The sequence below is a fragment of the Lottia gigantea genome (assembly GCF_000327385.1).
Source record: "Lottia gigantea unplaced genomic scaffold LOTGIsca_3, whole genome shotgun sequence".
NCBI classification, from domain to species: domain Eukaryota; kingdom Metazoa; phylum Mollusca; class Gastropoda; family Lottiidae; genus Lottia; species Lottia gigantea.
The window spans coordinates 6,055,523-6,077,420 of record NW_008708986.1 but is presented as its reverse complement, the minus strand read 5'-3'; the positions used below and the strand labels follow the sequence as shown (position 1 = coordinate 6,077,420).

At 34.2% G+C, this 21,898-nt stretch overlaps 3 protein-coding genes across 3 annotated transcripts; 1 reads left to right on the top strand and 2 right to left on the bottom strand.

Moving 5' to 3' along the window:
- Window positions 1-508: 508 nt before the first annotated feature.
- LOTGIDRAFT_153536 (hypothetical protein) lies at window positions 509-1,462 on the bottom strand (the record flags this gene model as incomplete). The annotated part of the gene is made up of 1 exon (XM_009057414.1): window positions 509-1,462. One exon carries the CDS (start codon window positions 1,460-1,462, stop codon window positions 509-511), a length of 954 nt encoding a protein of 317 aa, XP_009055662.1.
- Window positions 1,463-3,991: 2,529 nt separating this feature from the next.
- LOTGIDRAFT_153535 (hypothetical protein) lies at window positions 3,992-4,930 on the bottom strand (the record flags this gene model as incomplete). The annotated part of the gene is made up of 1 exon (XM_009057413.1): window positions 3,992-4,930. One exon carries the CDS (start codon window positions 4,928-4,930, stop codon window positions 3,992-3,994), a length of 939 nt encoding a protein of 312 aa, XP_009055661.1.
- A 2,915-nt stretch (window positions 4,931-7,845) lies between these two features.
- On the top strand, window positions 7,846-21,641 carry LOTGIDRAFT_228691 (hypothetical protein). Its single transcript, XM_009057412.1, has 18 exons — window positions 7,846-7,896; window positions 8,797-8,959; window positions 9,271-9,333; window positions 9,753-9,785; window positions 10,622-10,806; window positions 11,323-11,482; window positions 12,909-12,987; window positions 13,638-13,723; window positions 14,173-14,337; window positions 14,927-15,005; window positions 15,231-15,388; window positions 15,977-16,139; window positions 16,651-16,731; window positions 17,039-17,184; window positions 18,426-18,543; window positions 19,201-19,345; window positions 20,345-20,477; window positions 21,120-21,641. The coding sequence occupies exons 2-18, from the start codon at window positions 8,829-8,831 to the stop codon at window positions 21,253-21,255; spliced, it is 2,061 nt and encodes a 686-aa protein (XP_009055660.1). The 5' UTR covers window positions 7,846-7,896; window positions 8,797-8,828; the 3' UTR covers window positions 21,256-21,641.
- Window positions 21,642-21,898: the final 257 nt, after the last annotated feature.

Sequence of the window (21,898 nt, the reverse complement as noted above, 5' to 3'; positions counted from 1 at the left end):
AAATAGATAGAAGATATGTTCAACTTTTGTTTGCAAGAAAAATTATACCTCTCGGGTCAAAATTGGCCGAGTTATGGCCAGTTTAGTGAGGGGGTTGGGGTCGGCAGTCCGCCTATAGAGTCTTGTTGCAATGGTTGGGGTGAGTACCAAAACTTTAACAGGCTGCCGTTCGAAAACTATCAGAGATGTAACGACAGTTAGTTAGGACATAACCCGTTCCACGTTGATCAACAACAAGTCAAGGTTAATAGTAAGACTTTATGTAGAAAACCATGACAAGACTTCAAGTTATTAACAGGACAGTAGTCGGAAGACAGAATGGCTAGGTTTACTTGCTTTGTGCTACATTGCACGTGACTTAAAGAAGGCGAATTTGATTAGTGAAATACATCTTATGGCGTGACTTTTTTTTTCTTTTTTTGGAAAAGAAATTGAAACTATGTAACCCTCTGTCTATCGACTCTATACTAATACACACAAAGATTAAACACATAAATGTACATAATAATCAATTCATAACAAAGTCATTAAATTTCTGTGGTAACCTCTTGACACGATTGGATCTTCTTGGTTCCTCTAAAGACATATTTTGTTCCGGTAAGGTAACGGCAAGTGGATCCACGATATCAGCTGGAGTCGACAGCACACTGGGTATATCTGGTGGTATAGGTGGACTGACACATTGGGATAAAGGTGGGGTGTCTAATTCGTCGTCAGACAAGTCATTGTCGGATTCGGACACAATCGAATCGTCGGGTTTATCACATGATCCAACTCTAAAACAATCAGACATCTTAACACGATAAGATGTTTTACGAAGCTGATTGCCTATGAATTTTCGCACATAACACCATTGTCCTTCCACACTTGTAACCAAATAACGATTTCTACCATTAGATTTATCACCATCCGAAATTAAATACACTAAATCACCAACACACACATCTATTTTTTGCAATACCTTAGAATAAGGTGCCTTTGATTTTTCACTAAATTGATGATTCTTTAAGCGCAAATTCGTCTTACTCTGGATAAGATCCAAATGATTTAAAGGAATCGGATGGGCCTGAAACTGATCACGTTGGGTCCACATTTTACGAGCAGACAATCCAGATGAGCGAATCCTATTGTTAAGGCTGGCAGTAGCTAGAGACAAAATTAGTGGCGTAATCCTTCCACACATAGGTTCCTGGCGAAGAATTTCGTTAATTAATTCCTGCACAGCCTTCTCTGCGACGGGGTTTTTGTTTTGGTTTTTAACGCGACCTACTTCAATAGAAACACGTTGTTGCCTTAGAAGCTGATCATTCACCAACGCTTTGAATCCAGGGGCAGGATCAGTTCTAACAACGGCATAGGGCCCATCTAAAGGCCTAAGCTCGATGCACATCCGCAGCAGTGCATCACGCAAAGTCTCGGCTTTCTCGTCGTCAATGAAGCAGCAGTATAGGCAGTCACACATTCTCTTAGCAAAAAGATAAACTGACCAGATCGTTTGATCACGTCACATGCATAGTTGATTCCAATAGCATCAGGAGGATCACTCGTTGATTGTTCCTTGACGCTTCGAGGAATCCTACTAAGTGAAGCACATTGATGACAGTTTTGAGTGACAGACGAAATGGCTTTGTCCATGTCAAGAGCAAAAAACTGGCAACTCATTACTTGTTTTAACTGATGCGAGGAAGGGTGATCAAGTTGTATGTGTAACTAAGTCACAAGTCCGTCCAATACAGTACGGGGAACAACAATACAATCTCTTCTACCCTGAAGTGGTGCTACGCGAAGTACAACTAAAAGTCCATCTTTAGCAATTGTGGTGACATTTAAATATCGTTTGACATCTCTAACGTTGGTTAATTTTTTTTGATGGTCTAGTGCCCTGTATGAGACGAGCATGCACACGACGGAGATCTCCACACTCCCCCTGAATATCAAGCCACAAAGAACGGTTACAGAAGGGAAGTTTACCCTGTCCTTTAAGAATGTCAGACACTGAAAGATGGCGAACAACCGAATCCTCCGTTAAATTTACAAATGAGCAAATTTGACAAGAAGGAGTAACACAGGGTAGAGCATTCCTGCTAGCAAAATCAGAAGGCACATTTGCGGAGCCAGCCAAATGCCGCACTGAAGCCTGGTAACGAATAATTATAGATAAAAACGTGGATAAGCGTGGACTTATGGAAAATTCGCCGCGACACAATTTTTCATACGCCTGAACGCAAGGTTTGCTATCAGTTAGAATACACGCCTGATGTTTTGATTGGATAATGAATGGGCTAAAGTGTTTAGTGGCTACGGCGATCGATATTGCCTCAATTTCACATGGGATCCATAGTTTAGCGCTAAAAAACCCGGCGACCCTTTGCTTTCCACTCCTTGTCACATAGAGGGTAGCGCCTATACCATAATCCTTAACAGCACCATCTGTTATGATCCACAAAACGTCATCCGGACGCGGTAGAACAATTGTTTTGCGGATTGAGCGCGTTCAAAAACCGACTTGAGGTGATCAGACCAAACAAGTTTTTCATTCGATTGTCTACCAGCGGACAGTTCATCAAGGGGTCCAATCAATTCAGCACACCCTGATATAACGCGGGCCAGGACCTTATAGGCACCGACAAAGGAGCGTATACCCCGTACGGTTTCGGGAAGAGAACATGTCGCAAGTGTCGATACTCTGTGAGTGCTCGCGCGAATACTACTTTGATCCCAGATCCATCCTAGTAATGAAACTGATTTTGGACAAACAGTGGTTTTTTTTGCTGACAAATTAAGATCGTTTTTTGTGCAAAGCTGCTAGTACCCTTGACCAGTTATCGTAAAACTCTTCAATTGTGTCGCCGCCGCAGTAAAGATCGTCGGCAAGTTTCGCGACGCGACCTTCTTCGGTTAGTTGACCCAATACTCTACACATCATTTCCTCTAACGCAGTTTCTGAGCCTGGCATGCCCATCGCAGACCGTGCATACACAAAAACGCCACGAAATGGTGAAGCGACACCGCAGTACTTCTTGGACACTTTCGAAAGGGGTAGTTGGTAAAACGCGTTCGTGGGATCTGTGGAAATGATGTAATTCCATTGGGCAATCAAGCGCAAAATGGTGTCAACATCCGGCATAAGCGACAGTGGGGGCTTACTATAACGCCCAACATCGGCAAAAGCAGTAACGAGACGAAACGATCCGTTCGATTTCTTAACTAAGAAGGACGGATTCACGTATTCGACAGTTATACCAATTCTAATTCTGACAAACACACCCATTCGCTCAAGTTCGTTAAATTTTGATTGCAGTTCAACAAGCCTATCGCGCGAATACTGGGGTACTCTACCCTTGTGTTGTGGAGGTTGGACGGGACCCATGTTGACGACTGCTTTAAATGGACCCGATTGTCCATTGTAGCCAGGAAATTCGGGACTAAAGACAGTGTCATACTGTTTTAGTAACTCACGAAATTTTTCCCTAGAGGAAGCTGATAAGAGTTGATCCGGGTCAACCTGAACCTGATCGGAAAAGGGGGTTTCCGGGATTTCGGTTGCTCTATAATTCAAAGTCTGAACATTCAAGGAAGGACCTGTGAACTCATTTGGGATCATCACTCTTTGGACCTGACAAAAATGTTCATTTTTCTTTAGGATCTTAGGAGAGGAAGACATATTGGGAATCCTGATTTTTCCGGAAACAACTTGCAATAGATCGGGCTGTGGCCAAATGTCAGAATAATTACTAGATATAACACGTGGTTCTAAGGCAATTTCCGGTTCGTCTATAATACCGTGGGGTGATTTCAACTTCAATGAATTCCCCTGGCCAAATAGTGGTAGTGTGAGGTGGAGCGCGCAGTACGTGCGCTCTGCGAATCGTATGTTGACTCAAATTCTTTTCGGGGGAACCGTAACTGTAAATGAAATCATCACCTACGATTACTTGATGTTTCGCAGGTCTAACACTCACATCATTAATCTCCATAAATGGTGTCCCAGCTAATATTTCAACGTCAAGTGACTATACAACCATTCCTTCAAATGTAAAAGATCTATCATCTCTAGTGAATATAATATAACTTCGCCAATGACTTTGAGTGGTGATTGGCCATCTGCCTGCCGTGCTGACTGGGAACTTTTGGACATTACGATGCCGAATTTTTTAACGGTAGAATGGCTAATCAAGTTTCCTGTAGCACCACTATCTATGGTGATGTGTGCTACATGGTGGGCATAGAATGCGTTGAGATAAGGTGATTGTCTTACTTGTACACGTAATGTTGTTGCCGGTTCCGAATGTGAAGGGCCAGTATTTTCTTCCTGAGGAAATTCAGAAGTATCGTCCACGACCTTCGTGATCTGTCTAGCTTTTGCCAAGAATTTACGATCTTGGTCGGGTAAGAATCGACACTCACTTAAAAAGTGATTAAAGTATGGTCGCTTAGCTTGCTGACATTTAGGACAAACCTTAGTTGCTCGGTTAGGTTTGGTTGTGGTTCGCCCATTGCTAGCCTTCGGATTGCCTCTAGAAAATAAAAACTGGTCACCTGTGCTTGTTCGCATAGTTCTGGTGTGGATCTCGAGAAGCAGAGATTCCAAAGCTTGGGAGATTTCAGGTTTTATGGAAGCAAGAGTGCGTGTTCTCAATTCCGTGCCATAACGTTGTTTCACAAGTTTGGGCAGGTCGTGGTGGATGAGTCTCAACCAACTTAGTACCACCAGATTTTCCAATGTTGGCGAGGCTTCTTCATCTTCGGTAACGTCGACACCATGATGTGTGATATTTCCACCTTGTCGTAGTAAGTTATCTTCAACAAAAGCTGATAGGCGTTGGTAAAGATCTTCTGCCTTTTCATCAGATTCTAAATGGATATCGTTAAAGTCAATAAAGTGAGCTCCAGTAGATTGGAAGCCATAATGTAACGAATTAACTGCCATATGTATTCAAAAGAAGTAGAATTTTTCACAATAGAATTGCGGGATATTATCGGGCAGTAATTTGCGATCTGTCCCAACATCAATTCTAACATGGTCACTTTTTGGTCTGCTGTTCTTCTTGATGCTTTGGGGATGCTGTTACCATCGTCGGTGAAACCTCTGCGGGGTGAATTTCTTGACCTCTTACCCCATGTCCTTCCGGCTACTAGAAAAGGGGCGAAGTTGGTGTCTAGCGATAGCGAATACAGCAAATTTTGCCTCCAGTTTTCGAAGGAGTTGACTGTTTCGTTTTTTGATAAACACCACTGCTTCGGAGCCCTGTGAGAATTAGCCGTGGCTGACTGTGAAATATACTATAAGTTAAAGACCAAACCTTGAGTTTAATGCCCTTCTTGGCAGTCTTGTTGATCGCAATATATGCGCAGCGTGTTCAGGGTTGTTCTCGTTGGTAGAAGGATGTTTCCGGCGATTCTTTCGGAGATGTAAGTTCGAAAGAAAACTCTGCCACCACGCCAGTTAGTTAGGACATAACCCGTTCCACGTTGATCAACAACAAGTCAAGGTTAATAGTAAGACTTTATGTAGAAAACCATGACAAGACTTCAAGTTATTAACAGGACAGTAGTTGGAAGACAGAATGGCTAGGTTTACTTGTGCTACATTGCACGTGACTTAAAGAAGGCGAAATTGATTAGTGAAATACATCTTATGGCGTAAAGTTGAAATTTACACTGAAGGTACAAACCCGTCTGAAGTTGTTTTGTTCCAAATTTCAGGTTCCTATCTCAAAAACTCTGCCAGTTACAGCACTTTTAGTCTCAGACTTTTTTCCCCAGACCAAAATATAAGCGATTTTCCTCTTGAAATCAAGGGTGCAAATTTAAAGTCGAATTTCTCCAAAGTTTGAAAAAATTTCAAATTTCTGTTTTCTACTGAAATAGACGGAGGAAATGATAAGCTTTCACTACAAACAAAAATTGTACCTCTCGGGTGAAAATTGGCTGAGTTATGGCCATTTTAGTGCAGGGTGGGGGTCGGCAGGCTGCCTATACAGTCTAGTTGCACTGGTTGGAGTGAAGGCCAAAACTTTGACAGGCTACCGCTCGTACACTATCAGAGATGTAAAGTTGATATTTGCACAGCAGGTACATACCCATCTGAGGTCGTTGTGTTCCAAATTTCAGCTTCCTATCCTATCTTGCCAGTTACAGCACTTTGAGTCTCAGGCTAATTGGTGTTAGCTCAGGAAGGCGTCCTATTTTGTTCAAAGATATGATTTCCGCGTATGAAATGAAAGAGCACTTCGTTGCGCATCTTCTCAAAACAAATTGGTTGGGGAAAAGATCACACGGGGGGCCTTAATGGTCCATAGACAAGATCTACCTTTCTCGCTTATGGTTACAAAAGGGTTAAGATGAGGGTAAAGGCTACTCGCTCGCTTACTCATCCATTCATTCAGTGCAGTGGTTGCTTTGGCCAATTTTCTCATAGTAGGGTTTTTTGATTTGTTTATTATTTCATTTCAAGTTTATCAACTTAATGTGGATTGTTAATGGAAACAGACTTTTTTCATTCTTTTAAGAGAATTTGGATGGCCCTGAAAAGGGCCGTTTAGTTGGAGGTTTTTTGGCCAAATTAGGGTTAGCTAGGGTTATGCCATTCTATATTTCACATATCTCTTTGGTATACTTAAAATGATAGAAAAGACAGTGCTTGACACAAATTGGTTAGGGAAAAGCTCACACGGGGGGCTTATGGCTACAAAAGGGTTAAAATGAGGGTAAAGGCAAGTAGGGTTAGCTAGGGTTAGGCCATTCTATATTTCACATATCTCTTTGGTATACTTAAAATGAAAAGAAAAGACAGTGCTTGACTTGGTAAAAAAAGAATTTCCAAAAAGCTTCCACTATGGTTTAAATCTAATATTTTGTATTTTACCATTGTTATTCATTGTTATATCCTTGTTATTAATATCAAAATGTAAACAGACAATGTTAAAGGAACGCTGTTAACATTTGTTTTAGCAATCCTACTTAGTTTCGGGAAACGAGAATTTTTTTTTTTAACTAAAAAAGCTAATCAATTATATTGTTCACAATTCACTGTCATGTTATCCAGAACTATTCGCAATTAAAACTTAAAAATGACGGTTCGTCTTTTCTTGAGATTCAGCCATAACATTGAAAAGAAATACATTGAAATCGAAATCGAAATTAAATTTCGAATTCGAGATATGTTTGAAGGGGTTATGCTATATTATATAGTTGTTCTAGTAGCCTTACTTCTGATAACTATTTAAAGACATGTACACTCAAGACACAAATCAACTGCCGAAAATGACGATTCAACTATGTCAATATTGTTTGTGTGCAGTAACAGTCAAGCGGATGTGGATAAAATGTAGTGGTCTACTTTCAGTTTGGCTTGCTCAAGATTTTCATGGTCATGATGTATTTAAGTTTCGTCCAGAAACTGAGTATTGGCAAGGCTTTCACGTGACATATTGGAAAGTTTTCAACGAGATTTCTGAAAAAGTTATAGAAGGTTGAATTTCGTGATTTAACATGGAAACAAATGGCAAATGAATTACCGGTCTAGTCGATAGTATGTCAATGGTTTCGATAACTGCCGAGGATTTAATATATATTAGTAGTAAACGTTTTCGATAGGGCCTACTAGTAATAAAATTTTTGCAAAGGATTTTATTAGGTCTACTTTGTCCCACGACGTGTACAACCAACATTTTGATTTTTTATTTTTTGTAGTGAGCCGTGTAGCCCATAGAAAGCCCTTACAATATACATCTCTGAAAGTAATTGAACAAGGTATTTGTGGTCCGAAAAATCAATTAGATTACGTCCCTTAGCTTTGCTCTTCTGTAATTGAAGTACGTTTTTCACTGTCGTGGTACATTTGCGCGGAGTGTTGGAAATATAAGTAATAAATATTTTGTGTAGATGTGTAAGGTTTGTATAAATTTACATACAAGTGTACGCCTATATCATGATTGTTTGATAGAGACTTTAATTAATAGATATCTGTGGTATGCGATTGGACAGACAGTAGGACTGGAATCAATATAGATCAACTCTGACTACATTAGCTCTGAATTGTAGTTTTCTTCTCATATTGAAATCAAATAAAATTTTCAACTGTGTGGTATTTGTCTAAGAATGTCTTAGTGTCCATCATAGCTTCAATGATTCTTCACTTGAAATAGACACACTTTCTTCCCAGAAAATTCATAAGAAAATGACCCACTTTTTGTAAATTTACCCTTCAAATGAGTTTATATTTTCATCAACTCAAAGTGGCCAAAGACTTAATAGGCCTACTCCCAGTAGACTAGGTCTGGATTGATTACCAACAAGTTCAGATTGATTATCGAATAATCAATTGATATCTAAATATTTCAACTAATAACCCCTGTAAATACTAACTAATTTAATAAAATGTCAAAATTTAGTTTTGTGTCACAGAACTAGCCTAATAGTAATAGAAGTAGGCTTATAATATAATGAATATTTTTATTGCTTTTAGAGGTTATTATAGTTTATTGTGGGTAAATTACGTGCTGAAGGGAAACTATGAGATAACTAGGCCTGCTTGTTAACACTGGTACACTGCTTTAATGTTCCTATGACATGTAATCGATTATGATAATTGATAATCAAAATTATATATTTCTAGTGACAATAATTAAATTTAACTCTCAGTAGTATTGTAATTGATATTTCCATTCATAGGAAAATAATTGCCAAAATTCAATTCAGTAAACATTGTAGTCAGAGATTAGGCACATTTATTAAGAAAGGAAGACAATATCCTATCAATGTCATTGGGATTAATTGTTTTGTTACTTTCAGCGTTCATTGCAACAACATTTGAATTCTGAGAAATGGCTAAGAAATCAGATATGGTTGATGATATAGCTCATAAGTTACATACATGGTCCATGAAAGAAATGCAGTTCCATCCACAAGGACAATACATCAATTCTAAACTTCCTGTCTATGAAGATTTTAAAGAGTAAGTTAAGTTATTTGCACTTTTCTAGAGATAGATATAATATCAATGAAAGAATGGTGATATCTTATTTCAATTTGGAATGAAGGTCTAGTTAATCAAATGGAACCCCAAACAGATGACTTATATGTTACAGATTGTGCATCTTATGGATCCGATGGATGGATCAAAAAGATTTTGATTCTTCAAATGATTTCTGCTGTTATTGCAAAAGCAAAGTACAGTATGAACTGTGTAAAAATCCAACTGCATAGGCTATAGTTGAATCAACTCTAAATGATGCATTTTCTAAATCTGCTGATATGTCTTTTTAGTATATGTCGAGGTCCTATGGCAGAAATCTGGAAGTTTGTAACTGATAATGTATATTCTGTTCAGTAAGTTACCATAATAAATATGATTGTCAGACATCACTCTCAACAAATTTTCTAAAAACAAAATCAACTAATGGAGCAATAATTTAAATATGGCATGGTTTTTATTGTTCATTCAATGTATGAAAATAAAATGCAATCTGATTTCTGATTTCCTGTCTGATATCTGTGGTTCCTGTTGCCAGACCCTTCAGCATTGTTTTCATTGAACAAACAATATGTGAATATAACATGTACATCTTCACGAAAACTGAGCAGGGACCCAGAAAAACCAAACCATTTTATGGCTTCCTTTCAAGTCAAATGATAGTGATTTTGGACTTACTGGAACTAGAACTCTTTCTGTTGAGATCTGTGAATTAGTAGCACAGGGTTTTCATTTTTAGGACTTGCTTATATTGTGTTTTTATTTTATTTTTTAGAACTGTAAAGAAAGTAAAAGGAAATCTAGCTCTGTATCCTTTTTGACTACAAATGTTATTTGGCTTATTTTTTTTTTTATAAAGTACCGGTATATGAATTAAGCTTGTCTTAAGATAGCAAATTAGGGCTACTAGTTTATTATCCCAGCATAAAGAGGGCCAATGTAGAAAAAACTTTTTGACTCTTGCTTGTGAAGATATAATTGATAGTTTAGGTTTTATACCATTATAACTATTGATTGTTTTTGTTCAGTTCCATGTCTCTCAACAAATCTTATGACTAAAAATTTTCCGTGTAGACTTGGCATTAACAAGTATTTCATTTACAAGTTTTTTTTAAAGTTTATTGAAAGATTTTCAGTAATCAGAGACAGGGTATTATAATTACAGACATTACGTCGTTGGCAATTCTCTGTATTTTCTATTAATCTCAATAAGCTTATACTGCAGTGATTGATAAAATTAATTCTTTTGTCTTCAGGATTGAGTCCAACCTCATTTCTCCCTGTCAGTGATGCAGGTACAAGGGCTGACATGGAAAAAGCATCTAGTCGTTCAGATGGAACTATAAACCGCAGCCCAGTGTCCTGCTTGGTGTTGCTGTCTTCATTAGCCCACATGGTGCAGAAAAGTAGGATGTAAAACCCCATTGATTTCATTTCATTAGGGAGTTATGTGCTGTGTTGTATTATCAATTAATCTATACTTATTTTCATTATTTTGAATCAATATCTTTTGTCAAGCAGTGAAACTTTACAGTTGTTTGAATCCACCAAATCACATGATCTTGGGCATTGCTCAAGTAAATATCCACCAATATTTATTCTAGATATGTTTGATATTGAATTTATTCCTTAATGACTGGTCAGAAAAGGCAAGCAGACCCACAATAAATATTCAGTACAGTTTCAGTCTGGTTCACAATTTAATGAAGAGAAGGAGAAATTATTTGAGGAAAGGACTCAACTGTCAGGACAACTGACAAATACAATATCTGATGTCAGCCATCTTGAAAATGATTTAAAACGACTTGAAAGAGATATCTTGAAAACAGGTATGATGTCTTTTTTTCTTTTTCGAAGAATGTGTTTGTGGCAATATTTGTGAAATCTGTTATTTTGTTCGAGGCTTTATTCACGCAAAACTTAGTTAAGATCAAATCCAGATTTTCTGAAATACAGTGATCTGATTAGATAATCAGACTAGATTTAATTTCCATTTTCTTGACTGACCAATCAGATGACTGGTACACTAAAATAAAGTAAAGTTTTCAAGAAAAAGGCCCCTGTATATAATTATAAAATCTCTACATGTCACTTTTGGGAGAGATAGTTGCTTATAGACATGAGAAGAGATCGTACTTTCAAAATGTTCTTAACCTCACTTATGTCTCTCTCAGTGATGTCAATCAGAGAGGCTGACATGAAAACCAAGACCAGAGGGTCAGATGAGAAAGATAAAAGCTAAAGGCCTTTGACTTAATTAGAGATCTCACAGAGTTAGAAATGTGCTGTCTGCAGAGGGTACGGAAACAAAAATCTTAAACTTTCATTTTATTTACTACTTATAGAGAGTGAATATAGAAAAGCTGTAGATAATATAGAAGATCTAGAGAAGAAATCTAGTCTGTTAGAGATTTACTCACAACAATGTCAAGAAACTGTCTTAAATTACGACCATTTTACAGAAAAATTACATGCTAAAACTAAAGCTATTACACAAAAGACACAGTAAGTATATACTTCTAAAACTAGAGCTATTACACAAATACACAGTAAGTATATACTTCTAAAACTAGAGCTATTACACAAATACACAGTAAGTAGATGCCTCTAAAGCTAGAGCTATTACACAAATACACAGTAAGTATATACTTCTAAAACTAGAGCTATTACACAAATACACAGTAAATATATACTTCTAAAACTAGAGCTATTACACAAATACACAGTAAGTATATACTTCTAAAACTAGAGCTATTACACAAATACAAAGTAAGTATATACTTCTAAAACTAGAGCTATTACACAAATACACAGTAAGTATATACTTCTAAAATTAGAGCTATTACACAAATACACAGTGAGTATATAATTCTAAAGTTAGAGCTATTACACAAAAAACACAGTATGTATATACTTCTAAAACTAGAGCTATTACACAAATACACAGTAAGTATATACTTCTAAAGCTAGAGCTATTACACAAAAAACACAGTATGTATATACTTCTAAAGCTAGAGCTATTACACAAAAAACACAGTATGTATATACTTCTAAAACTAGAGCTATTACACAAATACACGGTGAGTAGATGCCTCTAAAGCTAGAGCTATTACACAAATACACAGTGAGTAGATGCCTCTAAAACTAGAGCTATTACACAAATACACAGTGAGTAGATGCCTCTAAAACTAGAGCTATTACACAAATACACAGTGAGTAGATGCCTCTAAAACTAGAGCTATTGCACAAATACACAGTGAGTAGATGCCTCTAAAGCTAGAGCTATTGCACAAATACACAGTGAGTAGATGCCTCTAAAACTAGAGCTATTACACAAATACACAGTGAGTAGATGCCTCTAAAGCTAGAGCTATTACACAAGAAACACAGAACGTAGATACTTCTAAAACTAGAGCTATTACACAAATACACAGTAAATATATACTTCTAAAACTAGAGCTCTAAAACTAGAGCTATTGCACAAATACACAGTGAGTATATACTTCTAAAACTAGAGCTATTACACAAATACACAGTAAGTATATACTTCTAAAACTAGAGCTATTACACAAATACACTGTAAGTATATACTTCTAAAACTAGAGCTATTACACAAATACACAGTAAGTATATACTTCTAAAACTAGAGCTATTACACAAAATCATAGCAGATAAGATACTTTCAACTGGAGTTGACTTCAACTGGATTTGTATATTCATAATCCATTTGTTGGCTTTCGTATTGTAATCTAATTATGCAGATGGAGATGATGTTTTGATTTATTTTTTGTGGGTGACTTCTTTTACCAAATATGATTCTTTGTTTTTAACACAATTTAAATAAGAATTTCATCAGATCATGAATGAAAATGGAATAATTCGCTAGATATGTATTTTGATCAGATAGTTAATATTGTGATATTAATTGCAGAGTTGATGTAAGTGGTGAACCATTATTTATAACTAAATCGAGTGACCAACCAGATAAACGTCTAGAAACAGTTTGTGGGGTTAGGTCCTTTAATATTATTGTTCCTTTTATTCTTAATCTTTTTTTAAATCATCATAATAATTGCTAATGAATCTTGAAGTTGCGATTCGATACACTATACGATACTCATCCAACGATATACGATTATTTTGATATCATGATTCATTATGTGAGAAGGAAAGAGAAAAAATATAAATTTGTATAATTACTTACAATTTTGGTCAGTATTAAGCACTTGAGAAGATTTAGAAGTAAGGAATTGTGCAAAAAATCTCAATTTTTAAAGTCAGAAGTGAATTTTTGCAAATTTTAATGTGAAAATCATACTTGGAAAATGAAAACATGACACAATTTCTTATACACACAAGGATTCTGTGTCATATGTTATTATAGGGGGCTAAGAAATAATCGTGCCAATACGTCACTATATTTTTATCCAACGCAATGCATCAATAAGAAGGAAAGAATCGCGGTTCAACGATTCATCGGTGACTCGTTGCAGCCCTACTAAAGTTAATTTAGGAATAATGATAATAATGGAGGCACTGACGTGAATAAAATGTTTGTCATTCAGATGGTGAAATAAATTCTGTTCAGAGTTATCTCTCTTGATTAGCACAGTGCCAAACAGAAGTGTAGAACATAAACTCTATTCTATTTTGATTTCAGAAAAATGTCAGAGAAAGTTGTGAAAAGTTTGAGGAGTTTTTACATGATACATTTAAAGGAAATTTTTCTTCAGACAAGACAGTCTTGTAAGTATATTGTTGAACAAAGGGAGTATTAAATAATAGAAAAAAATGAAATAGGACTACCGATTTGTACAAGCCTATATGATAGTAATTTGACAGAATTTGATTTTGTTAACATTAGTACAATATTTTAGTATTATATACATTATTTGGTATATAATGACTCATATTACGTTCATGAAGACAGACATCTATATTATTTGAACTAATATTGTGATTTGAAATTTTACTTTAAATTGAATTTGTCCTGTCTAGGACAATCTAAAGTATATCAATTCCCATGTCTTTTGTCAACATTATATCAAATAGATTTCCAAATTGAGACCTAGTATGACAATCTCATCCATTTTAGCAAATTACATGCCTTGAAAAATTTGACATATTTCATTATGTAATCCAATAATATGAACCCTGAGCTTAGTACCTGAAATTAAAAAATGTTCTTATTGCAGTCAGAGCAGGAAAGATCACCTATGGAGTGAAGTAGAGAAGGTATTATCAGAGTTTCTAACTATACAGATAGTTAATGGGTTGATAGTCAATACACAAGATTCATCACTAAATGTACGTGATAAAACAAATAAGATTAATATTAGAAAAGATGCTGAGAACCTGAGGTATAAGTCATTTTTATTTTAATTACTTCAACTTCATTTTGAAACCACACTGGCCTGGTGACATCAGTAGCACTATTTAGTTTTGAAGTAGAATAAATACTTCTTTACACAGATCAAACAAACACTTTTTATTGTGCTGATTACAACTTACACTACACCAAGATAAAGTTGTATGCTCTTGTTTTTGTGTTCATTGTTGAATTGTTCTAAAATGTGTAAACCATACATGATGATAATCATCTATTGATGTACACATAGATGACAAACATAAAAGACAATAAAAACCCTGAAGTAACATACAGATGAATAAGATTATCATGTTAACAAGTGAAGTTCATGCTCAATCCAGGCTCCTTTACTCATGCATTACAATATATATATTTTATGTCAACAAAATGACAGTCATTTTGTTGACGTAAAATATATATATTGTAATTATGTGCACTTTTTCATGGCTTGACTTGACCATTAGAATCAAATAAGATATTTCTTTACAATACGCACTTTCATTTTTGATCAGCCAGACTGATAATGTGGGCATTACTACTTGTATAAATGTATGTTTGCTCTGACTTATATCAATGTCTAGATTTCAGTATGGTAAAGGGGAGTTAACTGATGTTTCTTTACCTTCTTCATCTCTACACAGTGTTAGACAATTATTAGAGGTAAGAAAGGAACACTATAACAATTGAGGTTCTTGTGTACTAGTTGGACCATGATACAACCTGTGGCTATGGAATAAATCTTTGATTATCTGTAGTTTATGGCCTTTATGGATTTTCTTGGTAATTTGAAGTAACTACCATATATATGTATGTAATATTTGTAATTCTTGAATAAATATTGTTTAAAAAAAAAAATAAGACTACATCTTTGTCATTTGATTTCAGCAAAGTCAGTTATTACATGTGAAGAGATTTATGGAAGCTGAAAAACATAAGAACCAGGCGTGGAGAGGTGGTCAAAGATTAGATGAAATAAAGAAAGCTATAGATAAATTATTGGTACAGAGATTTGAACAGAGACCAGGGGAATTAAAACTAGCTAGGTAGGTATAAAGAGTCAACAGAAGCCTAATATACAGAAACCTTCTTAAGTCAAAATGAAATGACTAAAATACCTTAAAGAGAACCTAAGGAAGTTTTCTAGTCTGTAGAATTTTAAAAGAGGAAACCTGACGTCTGTCCTCTTGCCCCTTTCACGTCTGATGCCTGTGGTTTCTGATTCCAGAAAATTTAGTATTTAGAAAAAGAGTGTTTATTTATTGTCACAGATATTTTGCTTGTGTGGCCTTCACAAACATTTTACTTGGGCTGTCTTAGGGATGGTAATTTTAACCAATTTCATGGTACGTTGATAGGTTTTTTACCGATCACGTGCTGTTATTTTTTGACCCACTACCTTATCATATTTGGGTTTTCTTTTTACCATCTGATATGTGTCATAAACCCTTGGAATTGAGCTTCTATTTGCATGATGTAAAAACAAAACTTACAGTGTTGATGTCAGTTTAATTTGGATGTTAAAAGATTTTCTCTCAGAGCAAATGTTACAGTTATAATCTTGAAAAGTGAGAACAAAAAGTAAATGGACAAAATCTTCTTAAAATTAAAATATCAGGTATTGCTTTTTGTAGGACATTAGTTGAAACTAACCTTCAGTTATCAGCAGATAGAGCTGGTCTACATTCCTTACTAGCAGAATGTGAACAGCTTAGAGAGGCCATAAATAAAGGTGTACAGGAAAGAGAGGTGTTGCAATCAAAGTTCTTTAAAATCAAAACATTTAAAGAATTAACAGTAAGTATTTTAAAGATTTTCTTGTTTGTGAAATTTTACTGATAATAACTATTTAGATGTCCTTTAGGATACTACATACATTTTTGAGATTGTTCTACAACTTCTTGGAGGTAATGAATATGATATTTGTTTCACGAAAGAAAGCATTCTGTCAATTCTGATATAAGTTTAGGTTGAGAACAACTTGTGTTGCCTCAGTCTGTCAGTAATTTTCTAAATATTAAATAAAAAGCATGTCCAAATTTTTGATTCCATGGTTTATTTTTGTGTCTTGATGATATGAATTTGATTTGATCGGTTATTATAGTTTATTGTGGGTAAGTTATGTACTGAAGGGAAACTTTACGGAAGAGTTTACTTTTACTAGTAGTAGATGACTGAAAATCTTAGCGACAATGATAAATTATTTCCATTATTTTACCCAGTCTAACTGTCAATTCATTTGGATGAGTTAGCGTATTTTGCTTTGCATCCCGCTTGTTTTAATTTATGTGTTATTTTTTCTTTCTAGGAACAAAAACAGAATTTGATACGAGGATTAGTAAAACAGAATTTAAATGCTCAATCAAGATTAGAAACACAGAAAATTGAGGTATGAGTGAATTTGAAGTAAAATTAATTTATGTATAGTGATCTCTATAAGTACACTCTCTGCTGATAAAGATTAATTTTAGCTATAAATATCTTATTTCAGATTAAAAGTCAAACAGAAAACTGTTATAGAAAAACAGGAGGTCCTCTTGCAGTCTTTGCAAATTCAACAGCAACCACATTTATGACAATATTTCACAAACTGCATTAGCTCAATAGCGTCAGAAAAGTAGAATCCAATTCATATAATTTTCCAGAAAGTTTATATACTGTAGTTATTATGAAAACATTTGTTCTTACTGTTTCAGAACACTAATTATATAGAGAAATCTTTATCATCACATTATACTACTACTGTAGCTGTTTCTAATAGTTTAAAAAGTCGTGTTCAACAAGAAATAGATAAACTTTCTAGCTTGTCTCTACCTTATTTAATGTTTCTACATCTTGATAAGTAAGTATAATACATATACTGTTATAAATAGATAAACTTTCTAGCCTGTCTCTACCTTATTTAATGTTTCTACATCTTGATAAGTAAGTATAATACATATAATGTTATAAATAAATAAACTTTCTAGCTTGTCTCTACCTTATTTAATGTTTCTACATCTTGATAAGTAAGTATAATACATATACTGTTATAAATAGATAAACTTTCTAGCCTGTCTCTACCTTATTTAATGTTTCTACATCTTGATAAGTAAGTATAATACATATAATGTTATAAATAGATAAACTTTCTAGCTTGTCTCTACCTTATTCAATGTTCCTACATCTTGATAAGTAAGTATAATACATATAATGTTATAAATAAATAAACTTTCTAGCTTGTCTCTACCTTATTTAATGTTTCTACATCTTGATAAGTAAGTATAATACATATAATGTTAGAACTAGATAAACTTTCTAGCTTGTCTCTACCTATCTTGATAAGTAAGTATAATACATATAATGTTATAAATAGATGAACTTTCTAGCCTGTCTCTACCTTATTTAATGTTTCTACATCTTGATAAGTAAGTATAATACATATAATGTTATAAATAGATAAACTTTCTAGCTTGTCTCTACCTTATTTAATGTTTCTACATCTTGATAAGTAAGTATAATACATATACTGTTATAAATAGATAAACTTTCTAGCCTGTCTCTACCTTATTTAATGTTCCTACATCTTGATAAGTAAGTATAATACATATAATGTTATAAATAGATAAACTTTCTAGCCTGTCTCTACCTTATTTAATGTTTCTACATCTTGATAAGTAAGTATAATACATATAATGTTATAAATAGATAAACTTTCTAGCCTGTCTCTACCTTATTTAATGTTTCTACATCTTGATAAGTAAGTATAATACATATAATATTATAAATAGATAAACTTTCTAGCCTGTCTCTACCTTATTTAATGTTTCTACATCTTGATAAGTAAGTATAATACATATAATGTTATAATAGATAAACTTTCTAGCTTGTCTCTACCTGAGTATTAAACCAACGCTTGTGCATGTTACAGAACCCGTGACAGTTGGATATAGAAAGTGCTGTTCTAGCCAAATTTCCCTCATTGTACACTGTTTGGAATTGCTTTAATGGCTAATGGCTTGCTAAAGTTGCAGAAATAAAACTCCATTTTCTTTTTATTTTAATCAGTTCAATAAATTTTAATTTTTATTCATTTATTTTCAGTGGTACTAGAGTATCAGCATTAGATCTTTCAATAAATCACTTCCACCATCCTGAATGTATGTCAGTTAGACGTTCATTACAAGAATTATTACAGTTATTACACTTTAAACCATATAAGGTAAGCATTGTAGTGAAACATTTGTTACAACAATGTCTTGAAAATTGATCTGTTGAACCATCCTTCAGCTTTTGCAAGCTAAAACCCTTTGACAGTGAAAATTTGTAGGATAATGCTTGGAGCAATCTCATATCCCTCATTGCACACCATAGGGCATTACTTGTCTGATTTATCTAATAAAGAGCATAAAAGTTGGCTGTAAAACTCTATTACATTTATTCAATTCACCATTTAATGACATGCTATATTTCCCCTCTCATGGCAAAATTTCCCTCATGCACACAGCATGGCATTGCCAGCCTTCATTTATCTAACCAGGAGCATAATTAAAAGTAAAATTCTATTTCATTCATTCAATTCTCCATTTAATGATATATTGCCACTAACATAGTAAAATTTCACAGTCTGGTATTGCAAGTCTTCATTAACCAATCAGGTATATTAAAGTATAAACTCCATTCTATTCAATATTTCATGATATATTCATCAAATATTTTGACACCGATTTGGCTAAGATTATTTTGCATTGTTGCAACATGCGTTTTTTCTCGTCAGGATGAGGTGTGAATCATTACAGTGGCAACAGATTTTTCCAGATATATTGGAGGGTAAGAAATGGTGCGCACTATATTCACAATTATATGGTTTATGTTTTAGGCTCCAGAATGTTTATTGATTTGGTGTGAGAAATTAAAGAGTGATATCAACCATTATAATCATCTAGTAGAAAGTCAGGATTCTGCCAGTCAAAGAGTCTATGGACCTCATAAAGACAAAATTGATACCATTGAAAATATCACAGGTAGGCCCTACTCTTGTGAAATACACATTACATACTGGTCAAACAAAGATCATGGCACAGAAATTGATCTAGTCAAGAAAATGAATAGTATTGATCATCGATTTTTATTGTTGAAGCTAAGATTTAAAAAAAAAAAAATGAATATTCAGTTTTCCTGCTCGTATTTATCTCAAATCCATGTATGAATATCATGATACAAAGGGTGTAATACAGATTTAACTTATACAAGTCATGTACTTGTCTGCCAACTTTACATGAAAGATATCTTAAATCTCTGTTTTTATACATCTTGTTTACAGGCTATGATATTGTTGGGAAGGTGGTCATTTTTATTCATATGTGTACAAGCTATCTTTAGTATCCTCAATACTTCTGTTAATGAAGAATTCTTCAATTGGTTTAGATAATAAAATGTTATCTTATTGAATTATATTTCAGTATTGATACAAGATCTTGTGGCTGGTATAAATAGCACATGTTCAAATTTCTTACAGCACTATTTTCATACTTTATTCTAAAGAATATAGAATTTGGGTGGAGAGGGGGGAATGATTTTTCAGTGCACAGTTCAATTTTTGCACCAAGCTTGATTTTATTGCAGTTGCTGTCGACACTGTAATTTCAGAATTTTTTTTTTTTTGAGTTTTTGCACTTATTTTGATTCAATACAAAACACTGTGCCATTTTTTTTTAAGCCTTAATTTCTAAAAATGCTTCAATTCAAAGGAAATTTTCATGCCCTAATATATATATAGAGATACTTATAACTTTTGCAATATTCTTATGATGAGATTATGATGTAATTATATCAAAAATATTCGAACAGTGGCATCATAATCTGACCATGTTTTGGGGGTACTACTGGAACCACAAATATCCACCCTTTATTGTCCAAAAGGCACAACCCTGAACAGATTTTGATGGAAGAAAGTGAAAATCAAAGGATTCCGCCATGCTTTCAATAGTTTTTGTGAATATTTAAAATTGTTTTATTTGCAGACCTATGTCAACAAGTTAGTGAACATGATAAAGAACAGTCAGAGAAACTCTTACCAGCTCTACAGAAATCTATCTCCACCTCAAAAGCTGGGTTAGCTGAATGTAGCCAAATTAAAGAAGACATACAGGCTTGGTGAGTATAATCCTTTTAGATTGGAATCATACTACTAGAATCTAGATCTACATTTAAAAAGGATTTATATTTCTAGATCTGCATTTAGAAAGGAGTTATATTTCTAGATCTGCATTTAGACAGAAATCATATTTTTATGATCTGCATTTAGAAAGGAATTATATTTCTAGATCTACATTTAAAAAGGAGTTATATTTCTAGATCTGCATTTAGAAAGGAGTTATATTTCTAGATCTACATTTAAACAGAAATTATATTTTACGATCTGAATTTACAAAGGAATTTTATTTCTAGATCTGTTTTTAGAAAGGAACTATATTTCTAGACCTGCTTTAAGAAAGGAGTTATATTTCTAGATCTGAATTAAGAAAGGAACTATATTTCTAGACCGGCTTTTAGAAAGGGATCATACTTTTAGATCTGCTTTAATAAAAAAGAAATAATGTTTCTAGATTTTCATTTAGAAAGGAATTATATTTCTAGAACAGCTTTTAGAAACAAACCATTTTTAGATCTGCTTTTAGAAAAGAATCTGCATTGAGAAAGAAAGTATATTTCTAGATCTGCTTTTAGAAACGGAATCATATTTCTAAATCTACATTTTCTGATGAACACTAATGAATATTTTTCTATGTTTTATAGGATAGAGCAACCAGCACAGTTTACAACTCCATGGGTTATACAAAATGGACAGACCTATAAAGAGTGGTTAGAGAAATGGACAGTTCTTTGTACACGTCTTAGAAAAATACAATTACAGCAGAGAGATGGAAAATAGATATTTTGAATCAGTTTTGAACAGGGTACAAAGCATCTTCATCTCTGTCCTGGACAGCAAGATTATATCCTTAATTGATATGGAATCATTTCCTATTTACTTGTTATTCCGCAAAGTGTCACATGATTCATGATCCTTAATGTCCAAGGCAATCTTGCCTTTTTGCTCTTAATCATCACAATAGCAACATTGAAGATTTAGAATCTATTTATTACATGACTGTATATACATGTATTACAATACTAAATATATAAAATCCAATGAATAAAAGACCTATATTTTCGCAAATTACAGAAAGCTATATATTTGGATTCCCCAAACTGTATATGAATTGTTTTTCAATGTGTACTATATTTGTTGTGTTATTGAATAAAATATCTTAAGTCATTTTGCTTTCACTTTATTAATATCTGAAATCTTTCCAAGTCAACCTATGGCAGTGTTGCATGTTGAATCAACAAAACAAAAGGAATGGGAGAAATGCTGCTGTCTTAGGAGAAATATTTATCGAAGTACGCTGCACGGTACTGATCGTATAGATAAGCTCTATTGAGAGCAGAAAAGAAGGATATAAGACTCCGATGGATGCAGCTTGTAGTATGTAAACCTGCAAAAATTCGTTGCCGTATAGGAGGGACTAATT

What these genes read in the sequence shown, in the direction of transcription:
- LOTGIDRAFT_228691 (XM_009057412.1), top strand. Translation starts at nt 8,829, where the DNA reads ATGGCTAAGAAATCAGATATGGTTGATGATATAGCTCATAAGTTACAT. An exon ending in GATAATGTATATTCTGTTCA is followed by an intron (nt 9,334 to 9,752) that starts GTAAGTTACCAT and finishes TTTATTTTTTAG; the next exon opens with AACTGTAAAGAAAGTAAAAG. An exon ending in AAACATTTAAAGAATTAACA is followed by an intron (nt 16,140 to 16,650) that starts GTAAGTATTTTA and finishes TTTTCTTTCTAG; the next exon opens with GAACAAAAACAGAATTTGAT.